Here is a 26,044-nt window from a genome sequence, read left to right on the forward strand (position 1 = left end):
TAGCTACTTTAGCGTCTTTAGCGGAAGCAAATTTTCGTCGTGGTAAACAAAGAAGCTGAGCGGGCATGAGTATCAAACTTCTCTTGTATGCGTTTTCATTTTCTTTAAGGGCCGAAGTGAAAATGCAAAAGTCAAATACTTTGTAAGCCTCCACAGGCCTTAATTTTTCGAGTTCAAGCCTGCGAATCGAAAGTTTTACCCGGAAGGTTGAGAAAATGATTTTTCACGTCCGACAGTGTATTCCCACGGGAGATATCTTTAAAATTAACCTCAAATCGAAAGCGCTTGATATTTGCATTCTTTGACGATAGTTTTGAGTCAAAAAAACATTTTTCGGACAGTTGCTGAATGAAACTTAAATCTTGAATAAAACGAGTATCGATAATTGAATGTTATAAAGCAATGATGGCTAAAAAACAGAAAAAGCACTGTGACTGTTTAACAGAAATAGTTACGTGACCGTCTGCAGATTCAGCCCACGTGCGACAACTTGGCGGCCGCGTTGATTTGCATTTTGATCAAGCGTCTCGGCAAAGTTTCAAAACAAATATATTGGCTTTTACAACGTGTATAAAGTTTATTGAAACAGTAAAATACTCTGCCTTCAACAAAGTTGACTCGAATTCACTCAAAACTATCGCTTGACGTGCGGGATTATTTTGCTTGTAACTTGAAACCCGAGACGTTGCGAAAGTTGCGAAACTGCAAAACTTTGATATGCCGCACAAACAAACAAGACGCAGGGAGCTTTTGATTTGAAGTGAAGTTTGGAAAAAGAAAAATGTTCAATGAAGATGACGGTTTACAAATTGAAAGAGCAAAGCTGTTCGCTTTTTTTCAAGCGGGAGAGCTTGTTTGCAGGAACGAGTCGACAGTGGATTCCGGGTAAAATTTCCTCGACCTCAAATCAAAAGCGCTTGACGTTTGCACACTGTCAAGCATCGAAACATTGTTCTAGTAACTCGTTGAATATAACTTAAGTTTTAAATAAAACGTAAAACTGTATGAAAGCGGGTTTTGATTTTCTTTAAGTTTTGTTTAATAGTAAACTCGGTATCATGACTGGCCGCTTAAATATTATTTTTTCATGAGCCTTGCAAACGGGTTGGCTACTCATTCAGAATAATTCATGAGCCTTGCAAACGGGTCTGCTTCATGAGCCGTAAGAGTCGTTTAACCTCCCGTTTGGAATACTTAATAACCCGTTTGAACTTTCAGTGGAACTCATTTCAAACGACTTCAAGACTCGTTTACAACCCGTTCAATAGTCGTTTATTTCACCCGTTTACTAGAAAGCCGCTAGTGTACGTTTTCGCGTGAAAGGTCACAAATTGTGCTAGATGCTAGATCACCTTTTCTAAGAAAGCAGCGTTGCCATATCAAGAATTATTTCCCATGAACTACTGTAACACCAATTAATTTGCGGTTTTATTGTGGTGCCACGGAGACTACAGGAATCCACCCACAGGAAGAAACACGTGATGTTCGTGACGCATATTAATCTGCGCATGCGTTTAGCACAAAGTGTTTTGTTCCATAAAGAATAGTACCACATGGAGAGCATAGTGCTTTCTGAAACAAATATATACCTTTGAGTTCTTCAATAATAAGTATCATAAGTATATACTTCCCGTTTTACCAAGGGCACCCTGTCAGGTAAATATCTCCATCCCCTCCCCCTTCACAGAAGATATTAATTAATTAATTGGTGATTAAAAGTTTACACCACGTTAGCGGTTTAGTAGTTTAGGGGTTTAGCAGACGACAACCCACCAAACCATCACAATAGTGCATTCTGCACTAAAAATGACCTTAAGGGAAATGAAAATTGGTTTGAGTAAGCGGGAGGTTCGAGTTATCGAGGGTTCAAGTTACCGAGGGTAAATTTACAGTAAATGTATAATGGAAATCCATGGGAAATCGATTTTGGTTCGAGTAATTAGCAAGAGGTTCGACTTAGTGAGGGTTCGAGTTCGAGTTGACTGTAAATCTTTTGCTGAGTTTTGCAGATTTGCTTGATCTTTTTATTACTAGAGGCAATCGGTCCAAAAAACGTGACAAAAAAATGATTATCGACAGATTTACCTGTAATTGGTCTTGATGTAGGTTGCTGTTTCCGTCTCCTGGAGTCACTGCAATGGTCAAATAATACTGCTATAATTATTTTTCAACATTCTCAAGTCCTTTGCTACTCAATGAGCCCAAAAGATTAAGTATGAAATGTTCTTTACTATTTCCCTGTTCCAAACTTCTGCTACGGGAAGCAAGATTTGTAATGTTGTGTCCAGAGGTTCATTGGGAAAAGGATAGCTGAAAAGTCAGTATGTTTCCTGATTTTTGGCATATAATGCTCAAGAAGCATGCAGTCATTCATTGCCTCTTTTATATAAGTAAACTTGAAGTAACTGATTAGTCATAAATCGATTTTTCTCTGTTTGTAAACGCAAATACATTCCTACTTTTTGCGTTACAAAATAACAACACACAATCAGTGCGAAAAAATTATAGTTGATCTTAAGGTATTTGAAGGATAAATTTGATTTTCTGTTCAGAGTTTCTGGCAGGTTTTAAAGCATGGTTTAATTCCTTTATCCATAGAGTTCTCCGGAATATTTTACCTAACAGCTGAACAAGGTCGGTGACAGACTTGACGAGGAGATTATAATCTTAGTACTGAGGCTTGCAAACTGAGTGACAGCTAAATGCAAACTAAATAATTGTAAAGAAAACCTGACAAGTTACTTCACTTACAGTATCACGAGGCGTTGTGTTGATGGGTGAAATACGTGTACAGGAATTCCTATGGCCTGCTACAGGGCCAGGGGAGTATGGAATAATGTGTGGGTAAGCTGGAGGTTGAGGGTTGCTCTACGACGGCAGATCAGACACGTCTTGTGAACTTGAGATGTACTGTTATGGAGATAAACATCATTTTAATATGAATGAAAGAGTCAGTCATGAAACACCATCACTTTCACTTTTCACCTGCATTCTTACAGTTGATAAATGTTTTGCAGTTCAAGACATGAAAACCTGGGGTTTATAGAACAGTATAATATTGCCTATTCCAGCCACCTTCTACACAGTCTGCTTCTAATCCATATTGTATTCCCTACAAGTTATTATTAAAACCATGGCAAATAATGCACCTGTCAATGTTAAGCCACAGGGTGGGGGGGACGGGCAACTCACGGGAATTTGACATCGTGAAGCTCTCCCAGGGTAGGGATTTTGACATCTAAAATGGTCTGCTGGGTTAGAAATTTAAGAGGAGATATGTGAAATTTGACATTCACTAGGTGCTCAGGGGTGGGGAATTCGACTCTGGATTTAAAAAAAAATTCAAATTCCCCTGGGGTTGCCCCCCCCCCATCCTGGGGCAAACCATTGATAGGTGCATAAATGTACAACAAGTTGAACAAAAGAACTCTTTGTTTCGCCAGCCAATAGTTTTCTGGTTGGCACATTAATAACAATAGGTGAAGTCAACGCTATTTTTGCTATAAGCATTATAATAATAATAATAAAGATATTTTAGCAGGGAGCCCACGTCACAAAAAGGTGGTTTTCAGTGGCGCCCTGCATAAAATAAATAACAAGGGTGTTTGGGGCTAGGGGTATTGTTTATGTTGTTTGTTCCATTGTTTTCTCGAAGGATACGTAGCAAGCCATTCATGTGAGACCTCCAAAACTTTACACGACAGTGATATTAATCCACTTTCTGCCCGAGTAAACACTTTCAACATTCTTTTCGTCTCCAACATACTTAATACCCAATGCACTTGCATGTACCATAAGTTATGCGACTTATTACAATCGGCTATTTAAATTATGATTAGCAAGCAGTTTTTGTCGTGCCTTGAGAATCTGATTGTAATGCATGATATGAATTATTTCCCTCCTTTACACTGTACTTTACTTACTTTTGTTCAGTCTTCCAACATATTCATGTGTCTTGAAGTTTCCACAAGTTTCTCAGGCGGTGTCGGCAGGCGCTATTTCAAATGTTGCTCCTGTACACCATGTACTTCACACAGCTCACATTTTGCGTGCTGTAAATCGCCCTGATAAGTCGTAAATCGATGTAAAGATCGATTTCCCGAGTCAACTCCGAGACGGAGTCACAGCCGAGTCCGAGTCAGACCGCATCACTGATAGGTAGGTAGCGAAGTTTCTTAATTTCTAGATGTGCTCGGTTTTCAAGTTTCTCACTTTCTGTGTTTCAAGAGGATTTCTTCTTGGCTTCATTCGCATGCGCAGAAGTTGGCTTCTTCACTTGGAAGAGGGAGACCTGGATCAAGCTAAAGAATTCCTCAACAGAGCAAGGTAAAGGAGGTAAAGGAAGTTACCGTAAGTCTCATCGGAACATGTTTCACTTTGAAAGGTGTTCACATCAGGCGGTACATTCTGAAAATCGTGATCAAAAGATGATTTTAACATGATTGAAACTACTTCGATCCAAACCAGACGAAGCGCGCTACACACTGCAGCCAAGGACACAGTTGAACACCACGTCGAGGGCCTGCAGAGTTGTAGCGTTACACGAGCCAAACGCGAGCCCGAGTCAACCGCGAGTAACAACAGGAAAGATTACGAAAATCAAATTCTGCAAAGCAGACTTCACCTTAGAATTCATTCAGCACTTCAGGAAATCAAACACAGGCGCAAACAAGCTAAAGAAGCGTCTAAAATGGAGAAAAAACTCGCCAAACGATCCAAAAATGGCGTAAATAACAACACTTTGTCAGCAGACAGTGATTCTATAAGTATATCTCTTGAAGGCTCCTCAAGTCTCACTCGCCAAGATTCAAACTCGTCCTTTGAAACCGCACCGGAATATTCCTCTGAAGACGAGAGGGATCTGGACGAGATAGCCCCACACAGCCCTCCAAAGGAAAAAATTGTCAGGGAAACTACAGTGTGAAAATTATTCTACTTCAATTGTTTTTTATGCCTGTGTATTTTTTTGTTTTGAATTGTACGGGGCGGTGTTGAGTGAGAGCCCCTCTAAATTTATATAAAATTGAGAAATGTATTTGTACATAAATCGCGTTCAGCGAAATAGTTTTAGAAGTATTTAACACTGAGTGGCCAGTCCCCAATCCACTGTCATTCCTTTTCAAGAGCGTTTTTTAGTGTGAATGTGTAAAGCGGTAGTTAAAAATGCGTTTTATTTGCAGAATATATATGAAATGACTTTAAAGCAACTTGTAAATAAAGAAAACTTAAATCTCTCTTGTTTGGGTTTGTGGCTACTATGTCCCATGTCTGAGCATAACAATATTGTAAAGAAATAAAAAGGTAATTTAGCTGATATAGTGCAACGGGTTGTGTTGAAATAGAAAATAGATTAAATAAAACATGTAGAGAGCTTGAGACATGGGGTGACACTTTTGCCAAAAAAGCTTTCGCTGGCGGCGGGCCCCAATCTGCTTTAATTAAATGGGCGCTTTCTGTTTATTTCCCAAACGTATTAATAATTCATCAAGTTAAAACAAAGGAACTCACAACCGTAAAGGAGGTTTGGATACATGGTCTAAATTAACATGATTTTAACGATTTTATTTCCCCGTTTACTCCTTAGTTTTTGTTTCGATTGAAAAATATATCAAACACTCGAGACAGTGTTTTATCGTCTATCCAAACACCTCGAATTTCGTCAAAAATACTGCGCTACACGTTGTATTTTCAACTCTCTTCTCGATGTTTGGATATCCCGATGAAATACTGTCTCTCGTGTTTAATCATATTACATGAAACACTCCTTGAGCTATCTCGTGTAACCGATTTCTCCGCATCTCTACATCACACATTCTTCCAACGTCAAGGAAGAAAAAGGAGAGAGGCCCTGGGAATGAGGTTGACATTTTTCAACAACATGATATTGTCGTGCGTCATTTTAGACATAGAGACGTTGTAAAAACTAACTGGAGAACTCAACCGCCGGTAAAGGACTTCACTTGGGTTGTGTTCGTTGGCCATAGAAAAACGTACATGAAAACGCACTCATTTGTACATAAATGGGAGCACGGCTCATAATTTTGGATACCTGGAGCTTGAATCGCTAATCTTTTCAGACCAAAGTATATGAAAGTTTGTACTCCAACATGCAGACGTATTCATCTTTACCTTTTTTGAACAGAAAACAGAAAACTTCTTAACCACTTGATAAGACCTGGCGGTAAAGCATACAGGCATTTCTCTCTTAAAGGACACCCAGAGACGGACACCTCCATAAGACGGACACCTGGTTATGGTCCCTGCCGTTTTTTAGTCATTTTACTGTAAGAAAACTCTCTGTAAGACGGACACCTCTTTAAGACGGACAACGGACACTTTGAAATCGCCAACGGACAGTTATTTTTTTTAGTGAATGATACTTCAAAACTTGGTATCGACATATAGCATAGTAAGTCACCGCCTTTAGAATTCCAAACTTACCAAAAATAATCCGCTTTAATGTATTACTTCTCAGCGTATGGGCACCAAAGAGGTAGTTTTCTACTTACTGTATTACCGTTTGTAATGAACAAACGAGTTGAATTTCTGATATATTTTTGCTCCACTTTATAGGTTTTGCTGAAGTAAGCGGCATAAAACAGACGTGTGTTCGTTGTGCATAGCCGTTTAGCTTTATCATCTCAAAATATCTGGTGTCACGTTACCTCGACTCTCTATAAAGCGGACACCTCTCTAAGACGGACAGTTGGGGCCGGTGCCGACGGTGTCCGTCTTACAGAGAGTTGACTGTACTCTATTTAATACCAAAATGGTCAAGACGTCTCAACAACCACACCTTTTGGGAGTGCCATGCCTATATTTAACAACTATTTACCAAAGTGGAGGTGGGTAGTGGCAGATATTTAGTTGTTTTAGTATAAACTAAAACAGTGAGATTATAAAACCCGAAAGGATGATTTTTGACTAATTTATTTCTGCAAAGATTACAATTTTCTCGCGCGCGTTGCTCGGAGGTGAATAGCAAAGAATATTCAGAGTTTGAGTAGGCAATCAGCACGCGCCAAAACGCTATCCATATACACACAAGTGAATAGTGCTTTTTGCGCGAGCTGATTGGTTGAATCGGAGGTGATTAGCAAAGTACTATTCACCTCCACGTCGGTGAATAATTGTTAAGTAAAGGGAATATCCCACCGGGGCTAACCCCATAATTATAGAGGAGAAAAGTGAAACGAAAACGGGCGTTAACGTCACTTCAAATCACCGAAATGACCAGGCAAACAACAAAAAAAAGTTTTTAAGGAAATGAAGTTTTTTTTTATAAATCGCTCGACTTTCCTCACGTCAATTTACATCATTATGTTTACATGCAAATAAAAAGAAATGTATTTAAAAAACGTGATTACTGGTTTTCCAGTGAACCTACAGATCTCAAATTTCTTCAGCAAAATTTTTCACAAGATGCCTCATGTTATGTGTTAAATATATCACACTATATTTCGGCTTTTTCCATACATGGACTTATTCAAAATGGCGGTCAACTCGCCCATAACTTGAATACTTACAAAAAATTGAAATTAACTCTTGCTGTGTCTCTTAAATTTGGATAATAAATGAGTAAATGATTGACTGACCATCGGTCAGTCGCTTGAATGATTGATTGATAATAAAAAGACTGAAATAAAATACCCTGTGATTTTGTAACGGTTAACTTGAAAGAATTCTTCTACACGTACTTAAAAAAAGCCACTTTCCTGGAGCACTCTCAATGTTTTTCTATGATACTTGTCTCAAAAATGTAAGTTCTTTTCCGAATGTAAGTTCCCCGGGGTAAGTTATTTTCCCAGGATAACTGTTCTCTCACTGAAGTTTAAGCTTGTTGAGTAGTTTTCTCTGTCTGCGATGACTTGGCTTCTGCAACACAAAACGGCAAATATGTGTAAACACTTGCGATCAAAAATTCCATCTCAATTAACCTTCATTTAAAGCACTCAACTAAAATACTCGATTCTGATTGGACAAGAGCAGTACTACAAAACGGAGTACGTATAACTCTTCTTTCGGCTGATGACACGAAGTCTTCCCGAACATTTCCGAAGAAGAACGAAGTCCTCAGAAGGTTTCCGAAATTTTGCCGAAAACTTACTTAAATGGCCGATGTTAACCCGAAGAAGTCCGAAGACAACCGAGGAGTGATAATGAATGTAATGAACTGACCTAAAGGGTAGAACACTTTGCACTATACGGAACAAATTTAAAGGTAGCTATTAAAACTAGTTGCAATCTTCACGCTGTTAAAAGTTTACGAAAAAGAACTACTCACTATGCCCTTATTGATTTGCTCCAAATTCGATCGTGACGTCATCAACAATGAGTACAAACGGCGCCCAGTACTTTACTGCACCAAACTTCTCTGACTCTCGAAGACATTTCATAGCCCGGTTTAGAGCTACACTGGCGCTACACCCACGACTTAGATGTTGGTAGAAATTCTTCATAAATTCCATAGTGGCCTCGTCGTCAATTGCCCAGAGTGCAACCAGAACAGAACGAGCACCAGCACCCAGAAAAGCCCTTGCAATACCGACCACACCCTCAGGCGTAACCGTGCCTTGTGCACTGTGACAGCAACTTAGCACAACAAGCCTTGCTCGTAGCTGGACCTCTTGCACATCTGAAATTTTCATCATGAAATCGCTTTCCTTAGGGATTTTAGATTTTCGTGTAGGATTTGGAGCCAAGGCAATTTCGCCAGATTTCATATCACCGTGTGCTGCGATGTGTACCAAGGCAACTGAACCGATCTGTCTCAGCACCTCTTCTTTAGTAGCTTTTTCTCCAATGAGAGGTTTGATACCCAGCATTTCACCTATCATCTTGACTTCCTTTCTCGCATCTGGCAACGGCGACAAAATGGGTTCACCCAGTTCGTTGGTAACTTCCTCCACACAAGGATCTCCCACAAGTAGTGCTCCACTCGTTCTGTGGTAGTCCTCAGGAGAATCTGTGATCAGCTTTAAACTTGTTAGCGAAGGAGCAATGCGTATCTTGACGGATTCACTTAGATATTTCGATTCGCCATCTAGAAATGCAGCATAAGGGGCCAGGCATAAGGGACCATCCGGGACAATGATTAATTCGTCACCTTGAAGCAGGTCTGCAATGGGGCTAATAATCCAATCATGAAGGGTGTGCAAAGAATTGTTTTCGCAGTGCAGTGCCTTTACGGTTTCCTGCTCAAATTCTTTACTGGACGGTAATTTCTTTCTTAGCTCATCCAAGGAACGATTTTCACAGGTAACTCGAGCAGTAATGCCATTTTCTTTGAATACAGCTTTCATTAAACACTCCAAAAAGGTAGTGGCAGCTTCATCTTCTACTTCTTTTTGTCTAAACTGAACATCCGTTCCGTTGCAGAGTACCCATGAATGAATTATGTTACTTTCAAGTGCTAGGAAAACTGTTTGTACTGTAGACGTAACACGTAATATGTCAGAGATCATTACTTTAGGATCAAATGGCTCAGACGAAAGCAAGTCAGAGCCATATTGTAATTTAATGAGGTCCGACAATGCTTGTGCCCGTCCTTCCTCAGCAACACACAAAGCCTCAGTGGTCTTTTCAAGCCTTACAAACGTTCTCCATAGAGCAGTGTAGGCTTGGTGATATGTATTACGAAAGCTAATTTTCCACAAATCTTCAGATTGAAGAAGAGCTCTCGCGTCATTGAACAGCTTAACACTAGCCCGATTATAATCAAGAGCCTCGTGCAAAGCATCAGACAATTCAAAGTCACAACCAAGGAAATAATTAGCATTTCCTTCCATAATCAAGTCCCTCAGTTGTTTACCAATACTAAGACTTTTCTGGTGGTACATTTTGGCCCATTGTAAGTCACCCAGACAACGGTAGGCATTGCCAAGATTGGCATAGGCACAACCTACTCCAGCCTCGTTTCCCACTTCTTCGGCAATGCTAAGATGTTGCGCGAAGTACTCTTTGGCTCGTTTAAAATCACCCAGACTGTAGTAAGCATTGCCAAGGCTACCATAGGCAGTTCCTTCTCCATTCTTGTCCCCCAGTGATTTGGCAATGCTAAGACTTTGCGTGTAGTAGTCTTTGGCTCGTTTAAAGTCACCCAGACTGTAGTAAACATTTCCAAGGCTAACATAGGCAGTTCCTTCTCCATTCTTGTCCCCCAGTGATTTGGCAATGCTAAGACATTGCGTGTGGTATGCCATGGCTTGTTGAAGATCACCCAGCCTCTGGTAACCATTGCCAAGATTAGCATAGGCATCTCGTTCTCCAGCACCGTCCCCCAGTTCTATGGCAATTCTAAGATGTTGCGTGTGGTACTCTATGGCTTGTTTGAAATCACTCAGATTCTGGTAATCATTGCCAAGATTGCAACAGGCACGTCCTTCTCCAGCCCTGTCCCCCAGTTCCTTGGCTATGCCAAGACCTTGTGAATGGTACTCTATGGCCCTTTTAAAATCACCAAGAATCTGGTAAGCATTGCCAACATTGCAGTAGGCACGTCCTTCTCCAGCCCTGTCCCCCCGTACTTTGGCCATGCCAAGGTCGTACGCATGGTGCTCTAGGGCTTGCTGTCCTCGTTTAAAAATAACAAAGGTATAATCAAGATTTGCATGCCATGCGGACTTCATGCTTGCCACCTGTTAAGTACACACCTGAAATATTAAACAAATTTGTTCGGGTCAATTGAGTCATTTAATGTCGCTGTTTTATATAATACATTTCTCGGTGGGACACTGTCACCAGTTTCACTTCAAAAACTCAAGAGCCTAAAGACATATGGAAACTACGAATAGTGGTCCAATTTTGTTAAAAATCACCATGCAAGTGTACTGAAGCGATAAGCAAGTGATATTATTGTGTTGCCATCAGGAAGTTTTGATGCTTTTCGGTAAAAAGTACTAAAACTGGCAAATATCTCTTCTCGCACATGAAATGCACCTACGTAGTACATCAAAATGTAGATATAAAGTAAATTGTTGTTGAAGGAAGAAAGGAGCCATAATAATTTGTAGGTGTTTTTTCCAGTCCACAAGAACAAAACTTGAAAAAATCAGCCTGATTTTTTCAAGTTTTGTCCTTGTAGACTGGAAAAAACACCTACAAATTATTATGGCTCCTCCTTCGTTTTTCAAACAATCAGCACATGAATAGGCATTGTATACGTACCAGCTTTGGTTAGAAATTAATAGAGAAAGAAATTTAACTTGTGGAATTGGCGGCCACTTTAGACTTACACACTAATCTCCACCTTCCTGCACCTTGCAAGCTTTTGTCAGCAAGTACGTTTTAAGAAGGTGTACGCTAAAATCTATTCACTTTCTTTTACTGACGGTAACTCTATAGAAACGGAACTAGCGCGAGTAAAGAGAATTCACATTTCGATAATCGTAATAAACGAATGATTTCCGTTTTTTTTCCTTCGTAGCGCTCTAAAAAAATAAAAAAGCATTTTCATCTCGCTTCAATCGGATGATACAAAATGTACTCGTAGAAGTTTTGCCGGAGCACCCGAAGAAAGCGGCAGTTATGACCTTAAGTCGTTTTGCAATATTTCAATAGAAACACCGAAAATGCTTTCTTCTTGTCAAACAGAGCAATTAATTAGTTCGGGGGTTAAATCAGTTCTAAACAGGCTAAGGTGATAGTTGATGAGGCCGAGGTCCCCTATTTTTATGAATCAAATGAGTCTATGGCCCGTCCACACCAATCCGGATACATTTGAAAACGCATTTTTTTCGTCCGGATAGGCCAACCGTCCACACTAAAACGGCGATTTCTGTACTGAAAACGGTCTCCAAAAGGGAAATACGAAAACGCCGGCTTGGTGGTGTAGTGTGAACGACGACAACGGAGCTTTTCGAAAACGCTGACGTCAAATAGCTCTGTTCATGCGTTGCAGCATTACGTGCGATGTAGCGTATCGTTTTTCAATTTATTCAGATTAGTATGGACGGAAAACACTTTATCCGTTTTCGAGGCAAAAACTCCGTTTTCAAATTTATCCGGATCAGTGTGGACGGGACCTATGAGCAATGTGTCAAGGTGATTTTTACACAAAGGAGGTTGTCCGCTATTTAAACGACAGTTTGCCTGTATACAAATTCGTTTAGAAGAACTTAGACTTGCTTACAAGTTGAGCTCACAGAGCGCGAAGCGCGAGAGCTCGAGAAACGAGAAGCGAACGACTTTTAGAAAGTCTAAGAAGAACTCAAGTTTGGTTTCGGTTAGTTCCACTCCTGCGGTTATGCGGTTAGGTCCACTCCAGTTTGCTTGCGGTTATTTCTGATTCCTTAGTAAGGCCAGCACTATTTTTAAATAAATAGCTAATTTTAAATTTTACTCGTAGACTCATGACCCATTGACGCTCATTGACACTGGAACTCTTTTCTGCACGAGGCCGAAGGCCCCGTCTCGTTGACTATTCGCTTATGAACTCCGGCTCGAGTCTAATTTTACGACTCTTTTACTGAGTGGAGTTTGACAATACTTTATTAATGGTACATCTGATCAAAGCGTGCATGTTATTGCATATAACTACCAGTTGGAATTAGATCATTGTACCTACTGTTTTAAAAGTACTCCAAGATAATGTTGATTGGTGATCGTGATGAAAATCACGTCTGACTCAAATATTGCCCCTGCCGTTAAATGTTCAGTTAGATCATGAAAGTATTAACTATTATTGATGTACTGTAAGCTTCACTAGCCTAGAAAACAATTAGGGGATAAAGTCCGAATGACTCACTGAAACCAAGCAAATAATATCAAAATTCCAATCAGAAAGAAACTGTAGAATACCTGAGCAAGCTTCGAAAGAAGTCTTTATAAACTGTTATTACGCGTTTTTTTAAAATTCAATTCGCGCCATGACTGAAAAATACAACCTTTACAGTGGAAGGATCGTTAACTACTCTACACTTGCCTTTTGACACTGAAGAAGGTAGTACAGACGATTGATGGCACGAAACTGCGGTGGATTTAGCAAAAATAACGTTGTACTAGCTATAGACCTGCATTCATATCATTGACCTTCATTAGCATTCACTTGTGAGCACTAGCACGCGATCTGCTGGATTTCATGATCAAAACAGGAAGTTCAAATTCTTGTCAAACAACAACGATAGGATTAATTATATAATTTCGGTGTTATTTTTTCCAGAAATTCTAAGCAAAACGGATTTTGCCATCTTTAAATTTTAGGATTTTGATCTATGACAAAACATGGGACGAAAACAGTTAGAACAAAACCAATTCACCAATTTCATGAAAATTGTGTCGCTGAAAACTTCATGTTAAAGTTCAGCTCAAAAATTGCGACATTGCCTGATTCTTTCAGAACAATTATAAAAGTTAATAAAGAGTCTTTGAGTCACGAAAACTAACTGGATATCTGTAGAAAATACAGATTATTCGGAGATTAAACATTTCAAAGTCTCTCGATCTGAGAAGTTTAAGTTTTTTTCTTTTGTTAAGTTTAAGAACTATTAGGATCGTAGGAAAATAGGACAACATACTATATTCGATTCGATTAAAAAAAAATAGTGGAAATAATGCTAAATTTTAGCTTATATTCACTAACCTTCAGAGAAAAGGAAGTTTACACGAAGCCACGAACAGTAGATTTAGCAAACCGTGAACGGGCGTGATGCTTGTATCGTACTGAGATAACATGAGCTGAGTCACGAGATTGCATTTGCATTTAAAGTCCGGGGGCGAAACTTCGCAGTAAAACAGGAAATTTAAATCATTTTACATAATAGTTGTTTCTAATGAATTCTCTGGATCGATTTTTGTTTCTGAGCGACCTAACTACGTGTTTCACTAGACACGATCGCCCCTAAGAACGACTGCGTGAAAGGCTACCCAAATAACGGCTGCGAAGGAGTTTACGGAGCGGGGTTAATTAATCGGTGTTATGTGATTGGATTCATACATAATTTGAGTGATTATTTTCACGGGATTGTAATGATTTTCGGTTAAATGTACTAAAATTGGCAAATACGTCTTCTCGTACATGAAATGCACCTGTAGTACATCAGATCACATCAAGATGGAGATAAAAAGTAAATTGTTGTTGAAGAAAGAAGGGAGCCATTTCCATATGCCTTTAGGCTCTTGAGTTTTTGAAGTCGCAAACTGGTGACAGTGTCCCTTTAATGGTTTCAGAAAAATGAGCTGTGTTCGCCCCATCAATGTTGAGTTGCAATAATCCCACACTGACACAATATAGTGTAACAAGAACTGCAAGCAGTTTATAATCGTGCGGGTAATTTTTGACCACCTGACCTCTTTCAGTGCTTTGGCTTAAGGTCGCGGGGGACACCTTAGGCTCATCATTATGCATTTATTTAAAGCGTATGCACGAAGTACAACGACTGACATCGACAACTTTACGAGACATTCATGACTGGATAAAAATATGGGTGCGTGCGCGTAATTCAGTGTAAAAAATCCCTGTTTCTTTAATATTAAAACAACGCTTAGCGATATACGTTCATACAGATTGTAGGAAGTCTTTGAACTTATTTTCATTCAAATTTGAATATTATTGCAACTTAGAGTAATCACAAAATATTCGGCATAAACAATCGTGTCCTTTTTAAAAACGCATTGTTCTCACCATAAAAGCGTGGAATATAATTACCATAATTACATCTCTCCTTGGCAAAATGATCGTATTTAGGTCGGGACACCTTCGGAAATCTCAAAGTTTGGACTTTTCCGACAATTTTGTGGCAGAGAATACAGCACGGATACAGAACTTCATGACTTGCCACTGCAGATAGGTAAACTATGAGTACTGTAGTGTGTCATAACAGAAGCGGAATTTTAAAAGAGCGCTTTCAGAAAGAGGTAGAAGACATTAAATTCAAATTTGCGCACGTAAACCGCCATAACTTGCTGGCAAACTTTAAATTAAAAAATCCGCTTCTGTTATGACACCCTAGAGGTATTGACTGATTAGTTTTTAACAAGATCACAGTGTGCTGTCTCCTACTCGTTCCGCAAACTCTGCCACAAAATCATGTTTTTCCCAATTTGGCACTAACGAGGCGATAACATCGCCGTTAAATGCAATCTACCATATAAAAGATGACATTCACAATCTTTCATCGTTTCTTTATGACTCTGTAAACTTTGAGCTTAATCGCACCCATAACAGCTGAGAAATTAGCGTTTCTAAAGATGCAGGTCAAGCAAAATTTCGCTTCATGAATTTATTCATGCTGTAGGTATCCCCCGCGACCTTAAAGGCACGGCGCCGCACAGTAAAATCTTTAGATAAGCAGTCACTTGAGAAACACACAAGTCGTGTTTGCGTTAGTCACGGAGTGAACGTGACATGAATTTCCTTTACCACGTCATAGCCACATGCCTAGCCGGAAAAATGCCTGCTTACGCATGCAAATATTTATTTTGTTCCGAATGTTCAATAAAATAAACCCAAACCAGTTCATTTAAAAGAAAGCCAAATCACGCCAAAATAAAGAGTAGACTAAGGCCATCCCATTGTGTTTTTCCGTTTAGCGTCTTCCGACAAGCTTTTGGTAATTCCCCTGGCGCGATGACGTGTATCCCGTGCTTTGGCACATTCTTGCTGAGCTTGCAACTTACGTTTCGATAACGTTTCGATTCTCAAAATACCGTAAACTCAAAACAAAAATTGGGCTATCCAGAAAATAAGTCGTCGTTTTGCAATATTTAACACATTCCGGGTAAATTGTACGACTTGTACTCGCTCCGAGCCAAACGCTTGAGTAACACAACAATAAATATTTCACACAAACAGAGCGCAGAGTATTCAAACGGAAAATAGGTAAATGATTATTTATAGCTACAAGCGAGAGATCGGGGTCTGACGTAGTGGTAGTTTCAAATAGCTTGGACATGTCCAAGCGGTCTTGGTTTTCGCTATGTGATTATATTCAGCCTTCTCTTCTTGTAAAATATGGTATGAAACAAAATTATACATTTCAGAGAGCAGAGTGTTCGTGTTAAACGCGAGTGATCGGCTGATCGCTATTAAATATTAAATCTTGCGTGACCGTGACAGAAGAGCCGACTGGGCCGCGTGGGTCTGGATCGATTTACCGACAAAAAAAAAATAAAATTCCGTGCAGATTATGAATCGGGCCCAGGCCCCGCCCGATTAATTATTTCGAAGTTTTGGGAAAGGGATGCCGTTGGGGGGGGGGGGGGGGGGTCGTGGAGGTACAATGCGTTCAATACTCACGGAGCGAAAAGATATTGTTACAAAACTCGTATACCAGGGCCCAATTTCAGACCAGAGTATAAGTCTTTTTTAATAAAAATATACAGTGATCCTACCCAAGATGTCTAATAAGAGATTTAGCATCCAACAATTTGTTTCGCCAAATCCTGATTTTAAACTGTTTTTGGCGATTCCGCGCAGTCAGAATGGCAAAAAAACTATAGTAAACCCGAGATAGACGTTAGACGTACGTGAAAAATGCATATTTCATAATGGTGACCGATTAACCACCTACGTCATTGTCGTACACAATCTTCTGACGGGAGAACCAATCAGATTCGCGGATTTCCAATAAAGAACACGCTGTGTCTATTTTATTGATTTAGTAGACACTCGCCTTATTCTATCCCCCACCACTTCCCTGCACCAAACTCTCTATTGTACCGAACATTGTTACTTGTGCCAATTCTCATCACTCCTAGGTTTAGACTGTCCACAGCCCTCTATTTTTTCGTGTTTTTCGATCGATGTGCGCGCGGTGAGAACGGCGAGAGAACTGGACGCCTGCGCAAAACAGAAGAAGCAAGAGGGTGGGGGGCGGGGAGCGAAAAAAAATCTGTTTTTCCTTCGCTCGCTTAACACCCCCCTCCCCCCGCGTTCTCGCGCTTCGCGCTCGCTTCGTTTGCTTTTTTGCGTTGAAAAATCGAGAGGCTGTGGACAGTCTATCCTAGGTTGGATAAGAATAATTTATCACTCAAATTTTCAGCTACTTTTAATTACGTAAATCTTTGACAAATTACCTGAAAATAACTGAAGATCCCGGCCCCTTTTGAAATATTTTTCTTGACGGAAACAGTCAAATACTGTGTTTATAATCATGATCGAAACGGCCCGCAACGCATGCAAATACACTATTTACCAAGCAACCTTTTTTCGCTTGTGCACTATGTTCGATATTTAAACTGTAATTAAATGACGAATTTTGAACTCCTTTTGTGATAGGGTATGACAAAAGGGCATCATTGAGTTGCGTTCATTTTATGCATTTTATTGCCAAATGTATTGTCAACATCGACTTCATTTCTTTGTACAAATAAAACTAACTGTTTCACTAGCGTTAATTCTCTGTTTTCAATTACTTCATTGTTTGATAAATGATCATTTACTTAAATGATACATCTGTACCATATGTATACAATTATTTGACACAAATAAAGTAAGTTATGTATATATAGTCGTGCGTTTTTAACATGAGCCCCTGGCTCGGGAGATTGGGCAACCACTCCCAACGTTACCGACTTTAAATAAAATACCTATACCTATAAATCTGCAGGCGAACTGCTTCTTCTAGTGATAAAAACGTGCCTGATGTAAAAAATATAACTTTCTGTCAAAATAAAATTTACAAATGGACAAACATAAAGACTTCTCTCGCTTTTAAAAACTTCGCGTATCTAATTTGCTTTGATAAAAAATGTCATGAAACCTTTCGAAAGCAAATCGTTTCCGCCAAATCTCTACGACTTACAAATTCATGGCACAAGGCGACGGATAAAACACGGTATGTCGCATGTGAACCGTTTTTACGACTCCAGGACAATAACATTTGAAAAGCCTTTTCAGGTAAAAACGGCCACCTTGCATCAACCTGAATTGCATCAAGCGTTGCCTGATCAATATTCAGCCGACGGCCAAGGCTCACCCAATCACTACCAACGGATCGTGAGAGCCTCTCGAGGTCATCATTTATCACAGTATCCTCTTTTAAAATTGATCCTAAAGAAGAAAGAAAACATGTTTTTGAACGGGCGCTGAATTTTCCATGGAGTCTTTTGAAGGTTGAGACTAATGGAAAAACGGACAAGGGAGTAGAACCAGGCTAGAAGGCCCTATTTCACTCGTGTTTTTTACTTCAAGCGCTCGCTCACCAAAAACGCCTGCTCTGCGGCTATAGTCAGTGCAATCAGTTTGTCAGGAGCATGGGAATAAAAAAAACTCCTAGTCTTCAACGGGAGAAGCCTGCAATACAGGCATATTTTAGCGCCCGAGTACATTGTTGTTAAAGCTCTATCTTGTTGTTAAAGCTCTAGCCTGTGTACAGCCGTCCCGCTCCGCTCAAAAGAATCGCAGAGGGGACAGACCTTCCCTCCGCGATTGTTTTGAGCGGAGCGGGACGGCTATACACAGGCTGCTCCATCTTGGATTCGAGAAACGGGATGCTTGGGAAGAGAGGGCAAAAGCATCCTAGGGAGGAAAAAGAACCAAGCACAACTAGTTAGGGGGCGTTTAGTGATTTCACAGGCTTTGTGGATAGGCGTTGTTTCTTTCTCCTCCCGCTCTCCGGCTCCTCCCCTTCCTCCCTCTCTCATCTCAACCCTCTACATGTACGTTTGCCACTCCAAGGCCAAAAACGCGAAACATATTATCCAATAACGTCTGTCAACATTGCAGGCTACAACAGGAATCCAACCCACAAGCCACAGATGCAATATGGGGTATCAGGGATATAAATGAAAAGAAATGTTACCTGGTAGTACCACCTTCTCGGGTGTAATCGTCGATTGTGAATCGTGTTCAGAATCTCGACACTCGGAATCTACAAAAACAATAATGTGCTATCGTTAGCACAGCTAGTATTTCTGCTCAGAATGTAGAGGCCGGAGGATTAAATCATCTAGGAATTTAGAGGGCTAGAGGCGAGCAAAGTGAGACAGCTCACTTCGCTCACAACAAGGCTCGTTCTCGCGGATTGGCAGCTCGCGAGTGTGATCCAAAACATGAGCCTGCAGGCTGGCTGTTTATGAATAATGTTCTTCACAGCCCTGAAAACCTACAAGATCGTGGCATTATTTTAAGTATGAGTATAATTTCCAAGGTGACTATAAGAATCTGACATTCTGATGGGTCGAGAAGCTCGGCTTATGACGCTTTATTAAAAAGGTAGGCATGGTATATTGCAATTCATGAGTTTTGATTGGTTTACAGGCAATGGTATATGAGATTTCTTTCATTTGAACGAAATCACTCCAAGTCCGGATATTTCAAACATTGCAACTTGCAAAATTCAAGTTTATGCTTGTACCCCATTTTTAACCTCAGACCGTAGCTTCTCAGTCCAAAATGATACACATCGTCTGTAACTGGCCAACAATCAAACAAAGGTTCCAGATGAACGCCTTTTTGGAAGTGTTTCGTTTTTCCGTTTTATTGCCTGCCTTAAGCTCATGTGTTAATTGACTGATATTCACGATCGATGTATAACACCCGCTTTCAGTGTTACGTGCATAGCTATGAAGATCTTTCTCCATCCATCAAACGACATGGTCTTTCGACGTTGAAATAAGCCAATCAAAACCAATGCATACCGGTGCTGGTTTTATTCAAATGAGTCCACAAGAAGGTCATGCTAGTGGAATGTGATTGGTGGATTTTGATCCGTCCTATTGTTTAGCACGGTGAATGATGGATGTCGATAGAAAGCCGCTATGCACGCATAACACTGAAAGCGGGTGTAAACTGGTTTTACATGTATGCAAGGGAGCACTTGTGTTTAGTCGTTGTTTCCATGTTGTAGTTCCATATTTTGTAGTTCTTGATATTCACCTCTGAAAGTTATACTAGAGCATTTATTCGCCTCAGGCAATAGAAATGGAATAATACCTATACGTGCCACTTTTGCTGGTGCAACTGATGGCGTACCCTGGTTGAGTGCTTTTCTCTTGGTATAGCACCTCTCTTTTGCATGAGCCACTGAAGAATAAACATAACCACGTCCACTTCAATACTGCATAAATTTTGAAAACAATAATCAATATTTGCAAAACTGGTATTGGTGGAAAATTATTTCGTGCGAAAAAAGGAATTTAAATAAAGTTAATTTAATTTCTCTTAAAAAAAAACTTTGACGCACCAGTTTAGACATACATAATACTTTCTTATCAATAAACTGCCCATGCAATGCCAAGACTTGTGCAATTTGTTTTTGTCATTGAAAGAGAACAACCATAATGAAAAACGAGTAAATATTCTAACTGGCCACCGGGCTCATAATGAAGAGGCCCTTAAAAAAAGAGAAATTTAACAAAACTTACAAGGCTGTTTGTGGCCACTGACGTCCTCCAAGGCCTGGAAATAAAGAAAATTTAATACCGTCAATAACAAAAATGACATTTGGAATGTACCCTCCTGCCCCTGAAAGGCACGTTATGTTTATGAAAATGAAAAAATCTGAGTTGTAGTTATTGCAACGTTGCGAGGCAATTTTTTGTGTGCATGCAGCGCAGACTGGTGAAAGACAATCCGATCGTTATTCTTACTGAAGAGAAATGATAGCTACAAACAAAAGATTATCAGGATTATATTATACATCAGAATCCCAAATTCTTGCAAAAGTCGTTTTCTTTGGATTTGCTACACTCAATCAAACACTGCAAATGAATTTACAATTTACCCGGAGTTCTCAAAATCCTGCCGAAGCCGAACTACTGTTTGTTTCCATTGGAGGTTCGAGAAATCGCGTATTCGCTGTACATATAAGGTTATTTACCTGTTTAACTGGTGATGCAAACCAAGGTGCCCACACCTTAGCATCCACAGCGATATCTTCAGCAAAAGTAGCCTTTTTGCAATTGATGCTTTGCTTTGAACCACAACACTCAGACTCGGACAAGAAGTGAAGACATTCCTCCTGCTTGCAACGTTGCACACCATGCGTTTTGCATTCCACAACTTTACTTTCTTCCCAGCAGACTGGACAGATGACGCTCATTTCATATCTCATATTGTTGAAGCAACGGATCTGTTTACGCAAGCACTCAAGGATCAAGCCTATTTGTTTTCGCACAGCATGTGTACGAGAGAAATCAGCGGTGTTACCTTCAACACTGTGATAAAGGACTTCAATGGAAGATGAGTGGCATTGAAGGATTACTGAGCACCTCTCATCTCCAGACGTAAAAAACCTGGCAAAGTTCTGGTACAACTTTGGGCTCCCTGGTCTCCAGAAAGCTTCTTCAATCCCCCACTGAAAGAACTGCAGCAACAGTCGAGGAAACAAGCCTGCGGGAACTTGACCAGATGCAAATCGGACAAAGAGAGAGGAAACTTGTGCAGATGCAGCCAGGTTCATGACGGCCTCAGGTGGATGTGACTTCAACATGGATGGCACCAGATACTGATTACTGCCAGGCCAGGGACACAGCAAACCGAATTTCTTCATTATGCCAATAAGGCCTTCAAATGTTTCTCTCTGATGATTTAAATCACTCCAAACATGTTTCACGAGATCCCCATCTAGGATTCCATCCACCTCGAGTTTACACCATAGTTCTTCAAATTTCTTTTCTTTCCAGTGATAGGGCCTGACGGTAATCACCTTCTTGAATACGTCAATTAGCCATTGAGGATCCAAGACCACCAATGTATTCAGCTCTGGAGAGTCATCAAAGTGAATTAGAATTCGTTGGTCATGCAGGAAGTTCAACAATGTCTGGGTCTCGTCATCTCCACCGATTTTGCATACTTTGGATGCGATGTATTTTGCCCTGGAAAGGGAGATCCACTTGTACCCCAATTCCAACATCATTTGAAGAGCTTTTTCGTATTTCAACCACTTGATTGGAATTGCTTTATTGATGTGTGGTAGCTTATTAGAAACAGCAAGCACTTCCTCTCGCAAACGCATGACTTCTGGACACTCAGATTCACTACCAGATTTAGTGTTATCCACACAAAACACGTCATACAAGTGAGGACCGTATGGTTTCTTCTTTAGAAAACCAAATATTTCATTGGCCATTTCACGAGGATTGCGACCACCATGAGGGTTGTCAGCATGAGTGCACACTAAGAAAACTGCAGGAAGTTTCTTTGGCAACGACTCAGATTTAGGACCAATGTTGTCTTCATCTTGACTGGCTAGGGAGGATACCGAAGTCATCCACAAATCTAGGTAATCTAAATTGGTTTTCAGATTAGACCTGTCTTGAAATGACTTGTAAACTCCTTGTTTCATCAGAGGCTTGGCTCTATCATGTGGATTCTGGCTTAGGTCGTACACCAAAAAATAAATGGCTCTCGCAGTAAGAAAGAGTACGTGCGTCACATAGTAAACTGACTGTCCAGCAAAATCCCACAGCATTGAATAAACATCTCCATTTTCTAACCCATCATCTTGAAGTAACGTTTCGGCTAAAGCTGCTATCTCTTGGAATTCTTGTTCTGGTGGAGTGAAAGCATTGATGTCGTCTAGAGTCCATCCTGCTGGATCCTCAGAAGACTGAATTTGATCTGGGTCTTTCAATGGCTCACTGAGAGGTGTTTCTCTCATAGTTGGCATCGCAGGATTATTGCTTTTTCCACTTGTAACATGTTCTCTTTTCTCCCCAGGGTCCGTTTCTTTCTTTTTCAACCTATCTGCGACAAACCGTGCTGCTTGGTGCTCAAAGGAAATGGCCATTTCAGCACTGGCTGCTTGACCCTTCTCCCCTGCCTTCCAAATTTCTTTGGACAACATAAAATGAGAAGGATCCGCATCAATACCCACAGTGCTCTCTTCCTCTGGGTTGAAACTTATTCCTTTCAATGACTTTTTTAAACTGGTCTTTCCTGCCTGGTCTTGACCAATCAACATCAATGGCAACCTCTTGACAAGGCTTTTTCCTTCAGCAAGCGCGTTGTTATAAATTTCCATATCTACAGGGCCCCGCGTAAGAACCTCTGGAGGAACTAAAACAATAAGAGAATGCAAATACAATTTGTACCGTTAAAAAAATCAAGTAGAAAAGATGCGTGAAAATATGTTACATGTCATGCAACACTTTGAGCAAAATGTTAGCGGTTTACCACAAATATTTTAAACCAGTGTAAAGGGTGAATAAAACTATAAAAAAACTCTACAAACTGATTGGTCATCAGCAGCCCGATTTGAACCTTAAATAGAACCGTATACGCGTCATGCCTAAAGCCTCGGCTAAACGATCAAACATTCTCATCCAACGTCGTGTTTGTCACACACAACATGGGGTGTCCAAACGATCAAACAATGTTTAATCAAACATCTACGTGACATCTAAGTGAGCCCAAATAGCGCTTTGTGCAAATTACCGCTGAAATTATGGCGCGACATCACATAGATTCGGTTTCTAATTGGTTGCTTTTTCCCGCCTGAGCTTGCTTTGTTTGCAGAGGTGGCTAAATGATCAAATATTTGCGCGTGAATCAAAATGTTGGAAGAAAATGTTTGATCTAGACTAAACTTGGGAAACCATTTAAATGCAATGTTGAGAGAGGCAGCTAAATGGTCAAACATGCTCTTCCAACATGATGTTGGACGAAGATGTTTGATCGCTTAGCAATTGGCCAGTAGTGCGCATCATTTGCGCGCTTTTTTTGGATCTCGTGCATCTCGATCAAGACAAACGTAACTGCTATGCTTTTATTTGGAAATGATTAACAAATTTTCATATAGTTTTAGGGCGCATTCTTTTCGGACCATTCTAGCTATTCTCATTCTGGTTTAGGAATAACAGATTACACAGAATATCAATTACCAAAAGATCGCATATTCTGAAAACTGGGGGTGATCTGAGAACTGTTGTATCTGCACACGCACGCGAGCTGCAAACGACTTAGGGCGAACGGCCACGTATGATTTCCCGCCCCAAAAAAGCATATTCTGCCTATTTCGAGTAAACCGAAACCGTTCATTCCGTTCATTCTGCTATTTGGAGCAGAATGACCAGAATAGTATTCCATTCATTCCAAAAAGAGGGGGGCATAAAACCGCAAACCGCATCAAATTTTACCAAAACACCGAAACCCTGGTTTCAAATGACCAACAACGGTAGATAAGACTGGCCAAAGAACTGGCCTGGGATGTCATCAAGTCAACGTATCATTGGATAAAAGAGTTAAATGGAGTAGGTCCCAAAAGAACGCGACCGCTGTCTGTTCGAAGTATTCCTATTCTGGAATGGTTCCATCCTCGGAGACCCAGGAACATTTAGTCGGGGTGACGGGTAGCTCATCGGGATGACGGGATTTTCGGGCGAAAGGGGTTTACAACAAGCTCGGGAGAGCCCTTAGGCACTTTTTTTTACCGAACCAGTCCCAGAAGCGTTTAAATCTCTTCTTTCTGATAGCGAGAATGACCAGCAGAGAGACTCTGACGTCTTCTTAAACGAAGTTGTTTTCCTCATCGACTTAGCCTTCGCGTCGGATGATTTGATGTGGAAAGTCTCTTAAGTTGAGACCAAGAGGATTCGAACCAAGGTAGCCGGCATGCCCAGCGGGAATGATATCCACTAGACCACCGACCACCAGTTGCCAGAATCCTGATTTATTTTTAGATAGAAATCCTAACCCTATTATAAAAGCTAACCGCAAGCAAACCAAGCTAAAGCAGGCTAACCGGAGTGCTAGTTATAATACCGAACACTATATAGGCTAACCGGAGTGCTATTCAGGCTAACCGGAGCGCTAGCTAGGCTAACCGCAGTGCTGTTTAGTATTCACGACATGAACTGAGTGTTACGTGGTATAAATATGTCATGAGGTGTCTCGCTATTGTCTCACGACATCAACTGATTGCAGAATAGTTAGTCACACATCACATTGTAACACTAATCTCCGTCACCTGCCGGCATAAGGTGAAGACTGACATCATGGCCTGAAAATGGAAGGTTTTTTTGCCTGTTACAAATTGCCCCCTGACGTCTTCTGTGCGTGCGCAAGATATAAGAGTATGTGTAGAAAAGGTCAGCGGAAGTGTTTGGAGTGTTTGCACGCAAGGGAAGCTATCTGTCTTCGGTGGAATCTCAGGGATTGCAAGCTTGAATAATGTGATTTCTAGTATGCTAAATCCACGGTTGATCATGAATTTTTAATCCTAAAGAAGTCCTAAAAACGCCATTTTAAAGTTTAAAAATTAATAAAACATTAATGGAGCAAGAAAAGAAAAATCTGAGACACTGTTTTTTAGACCAACATATGTAGATCAAATTCCACATAAAAGTTTAGGCTCTCACGTAAATGTGTTCTCAAAAAACTTAATGTTGCGCAACATCATAATTGCAAACAAAATGCTGACGTTGCTTATTATGGTCTATATGATCAAAACAAAATCCAAAAGTACAATCTTCATTCAATAAGCTTTCAGAAAATATATACTTTATTGGGGTTACCATTGATAGTTTTCACACAATTTCACTTGGAACGAAAATGCCAATTTTCCTGTGATACATTAAAAACTATGTTTGGACATTCTGGTTACTGCTGTAACCTTCTTCAACTAAAAACTTTAAATTATTAACGGTGTCCCTGGTGATATTTGAAAGAAAGAGAAAAAATATGTGCAATAGATGTGATAATGAACGTTCTCTTATCTAAGAAAAAGGTGGTTTTGAATTTGATGCTGGGCATGCTCCACCAACACGAAATCGATCTGGAATGTGTTAATATTATCTACCAATCAGCTAAATGGAAACAAAGACTCTTCTTAAAGCGTGACATTTCGTCCAAGTCAACAATTAATTAATGAACACATATCGATTAATGAACACATATCGTTCCCAAACATATACAAAAACCTCAAGAATTTCTAAGAACACGTCAACCATTAGTTACGCTATTGTCATATTTCTCGTGATGAATTCACGCCCCCCCCCCCCTTTTCTTTTTAGAAAGGTGGGGGAGTACGCTGTATGACTACCAAAAGACTGAGGGCGTACATACTCCTCAAAAACATGCTAAGCCCAAATGACCTCTCGTAGCGTCTCGCCACCACAATTTTTGTTTTTTTTTCTCGTATCCTTGATTTCCTCTGCAACGCTA

The 26,044-nt window shown here is 40.2% G+C and overlaps 4 protein-coding genes across 10 annotated transcripts in view; 1 reads left to right on the forward strand and 3 right to left on the reverse strand.

Moving 5' to 3' along the window:
* Positions 1–26,044, reverse strand: part of LOC144638729 (uncharacterized) — a 58,406-nt gene that overhangs the window by 25,365 nt on the left and 6,997 nt on the right. The window contains exons 1-4 of one of the 7 annotated variants that reach the window (XM_078497964.1): positions 3,924–4,230; positions 2,752–2,910; positions 2,086–2,132; positions 1,353–1,572 (exon numbers count right to left, since the gene is read on the reverse strand). The exons of 5 other annotated variants lie outside the window; for them this stretch is intronic. The gene's annotated coding sequence lies outside the window, so the exon portion shown is untranslated. Of the gene's footprint in view, positions 1–1,352; positions 1,573–2,085; positions 2,133–2,751; positions 2,911–3,923; positions 4,231–26,044 lie in introns of those variants that run through there. One more of the 7 variants, XM_078497963.1, reaches the window with a different exon arrangement.
* On the forward strand, positions 4,168–5,244 carry LOC144638768 (uncharacterized). The gene is made up of 2 exons (XM_078498027.1): positions 4,168–4,326; positions 4,585–5,244. The coding sequence occupies exons 1-2, from the start codon at positions 4,187–4,189 to the stop codon at positions 4,922–4,924; spliced, it is 480 nt and encodes a 159-aa protein (XP_078354153.1). The 5' UTR covers positions 4,168–4,186; the 3' UTR covers positions 4,925–5,244.
* Positions 7,305–10,873, reverse strand: LOC144638782 (tetratricopeptide repeat protein 28-like). The gene is made up of 2 exons (XM_078498036.1): positions 8,285–10,873; positions 7,305–7,875 (listed from the first exon to the last, which is right to left on the reverse strand). The coding sequence occupies exon 1, from the start codon at positions 10,626–10,628 to the stop codon at positions 8,292–8,294; it is 2,337 nt and encodes a 778-aa protein (XP_078354162.1). The 5' UTR covers positions 10,629–10,873; the 3' UTR covers positions 7,305–7,875; positions 8,285–8,291.
* On the reverse strand, positions 17,241–23,294 carry LOC144637729 (uncharacterized). Its single transcript, XM_078496801.1, has 5 exons — positions 20,760–23,294; positions 20,305–20,338; positions 19,874–19,963; positions 18,741–18,809; positions 17,241–17,989 (listed from the first exon to the last, which is right to left on the reverse strand). The coding sequence occupies exons 1-5, from the start codon at positions 22,902–22,904 to the stop codon at positions 17,691–17,693; spliced, it is 2,637 nt and encodes an 878-aa protein (XP_078352927.1). The 5' UTR covers positions 22,905–23,294; the 3' UTR covers positions 17,241–17,690.

This window comes from Oculina patagonica, chromosome 14 (assembly GCF_052425735.1).
Source record: "Oculina patagonica isolate OP01 chromosome 14, crgOcupat, whole genome shotgun sequence".
In the NCBI taxonomy this organism is placed as follows: domain Eukaryota; kingdom Metazoa; phylum Cnidaria; class Anthozoa; order Scleractinia; family Oculinidae; genus Oculina; species Oculina patagonica.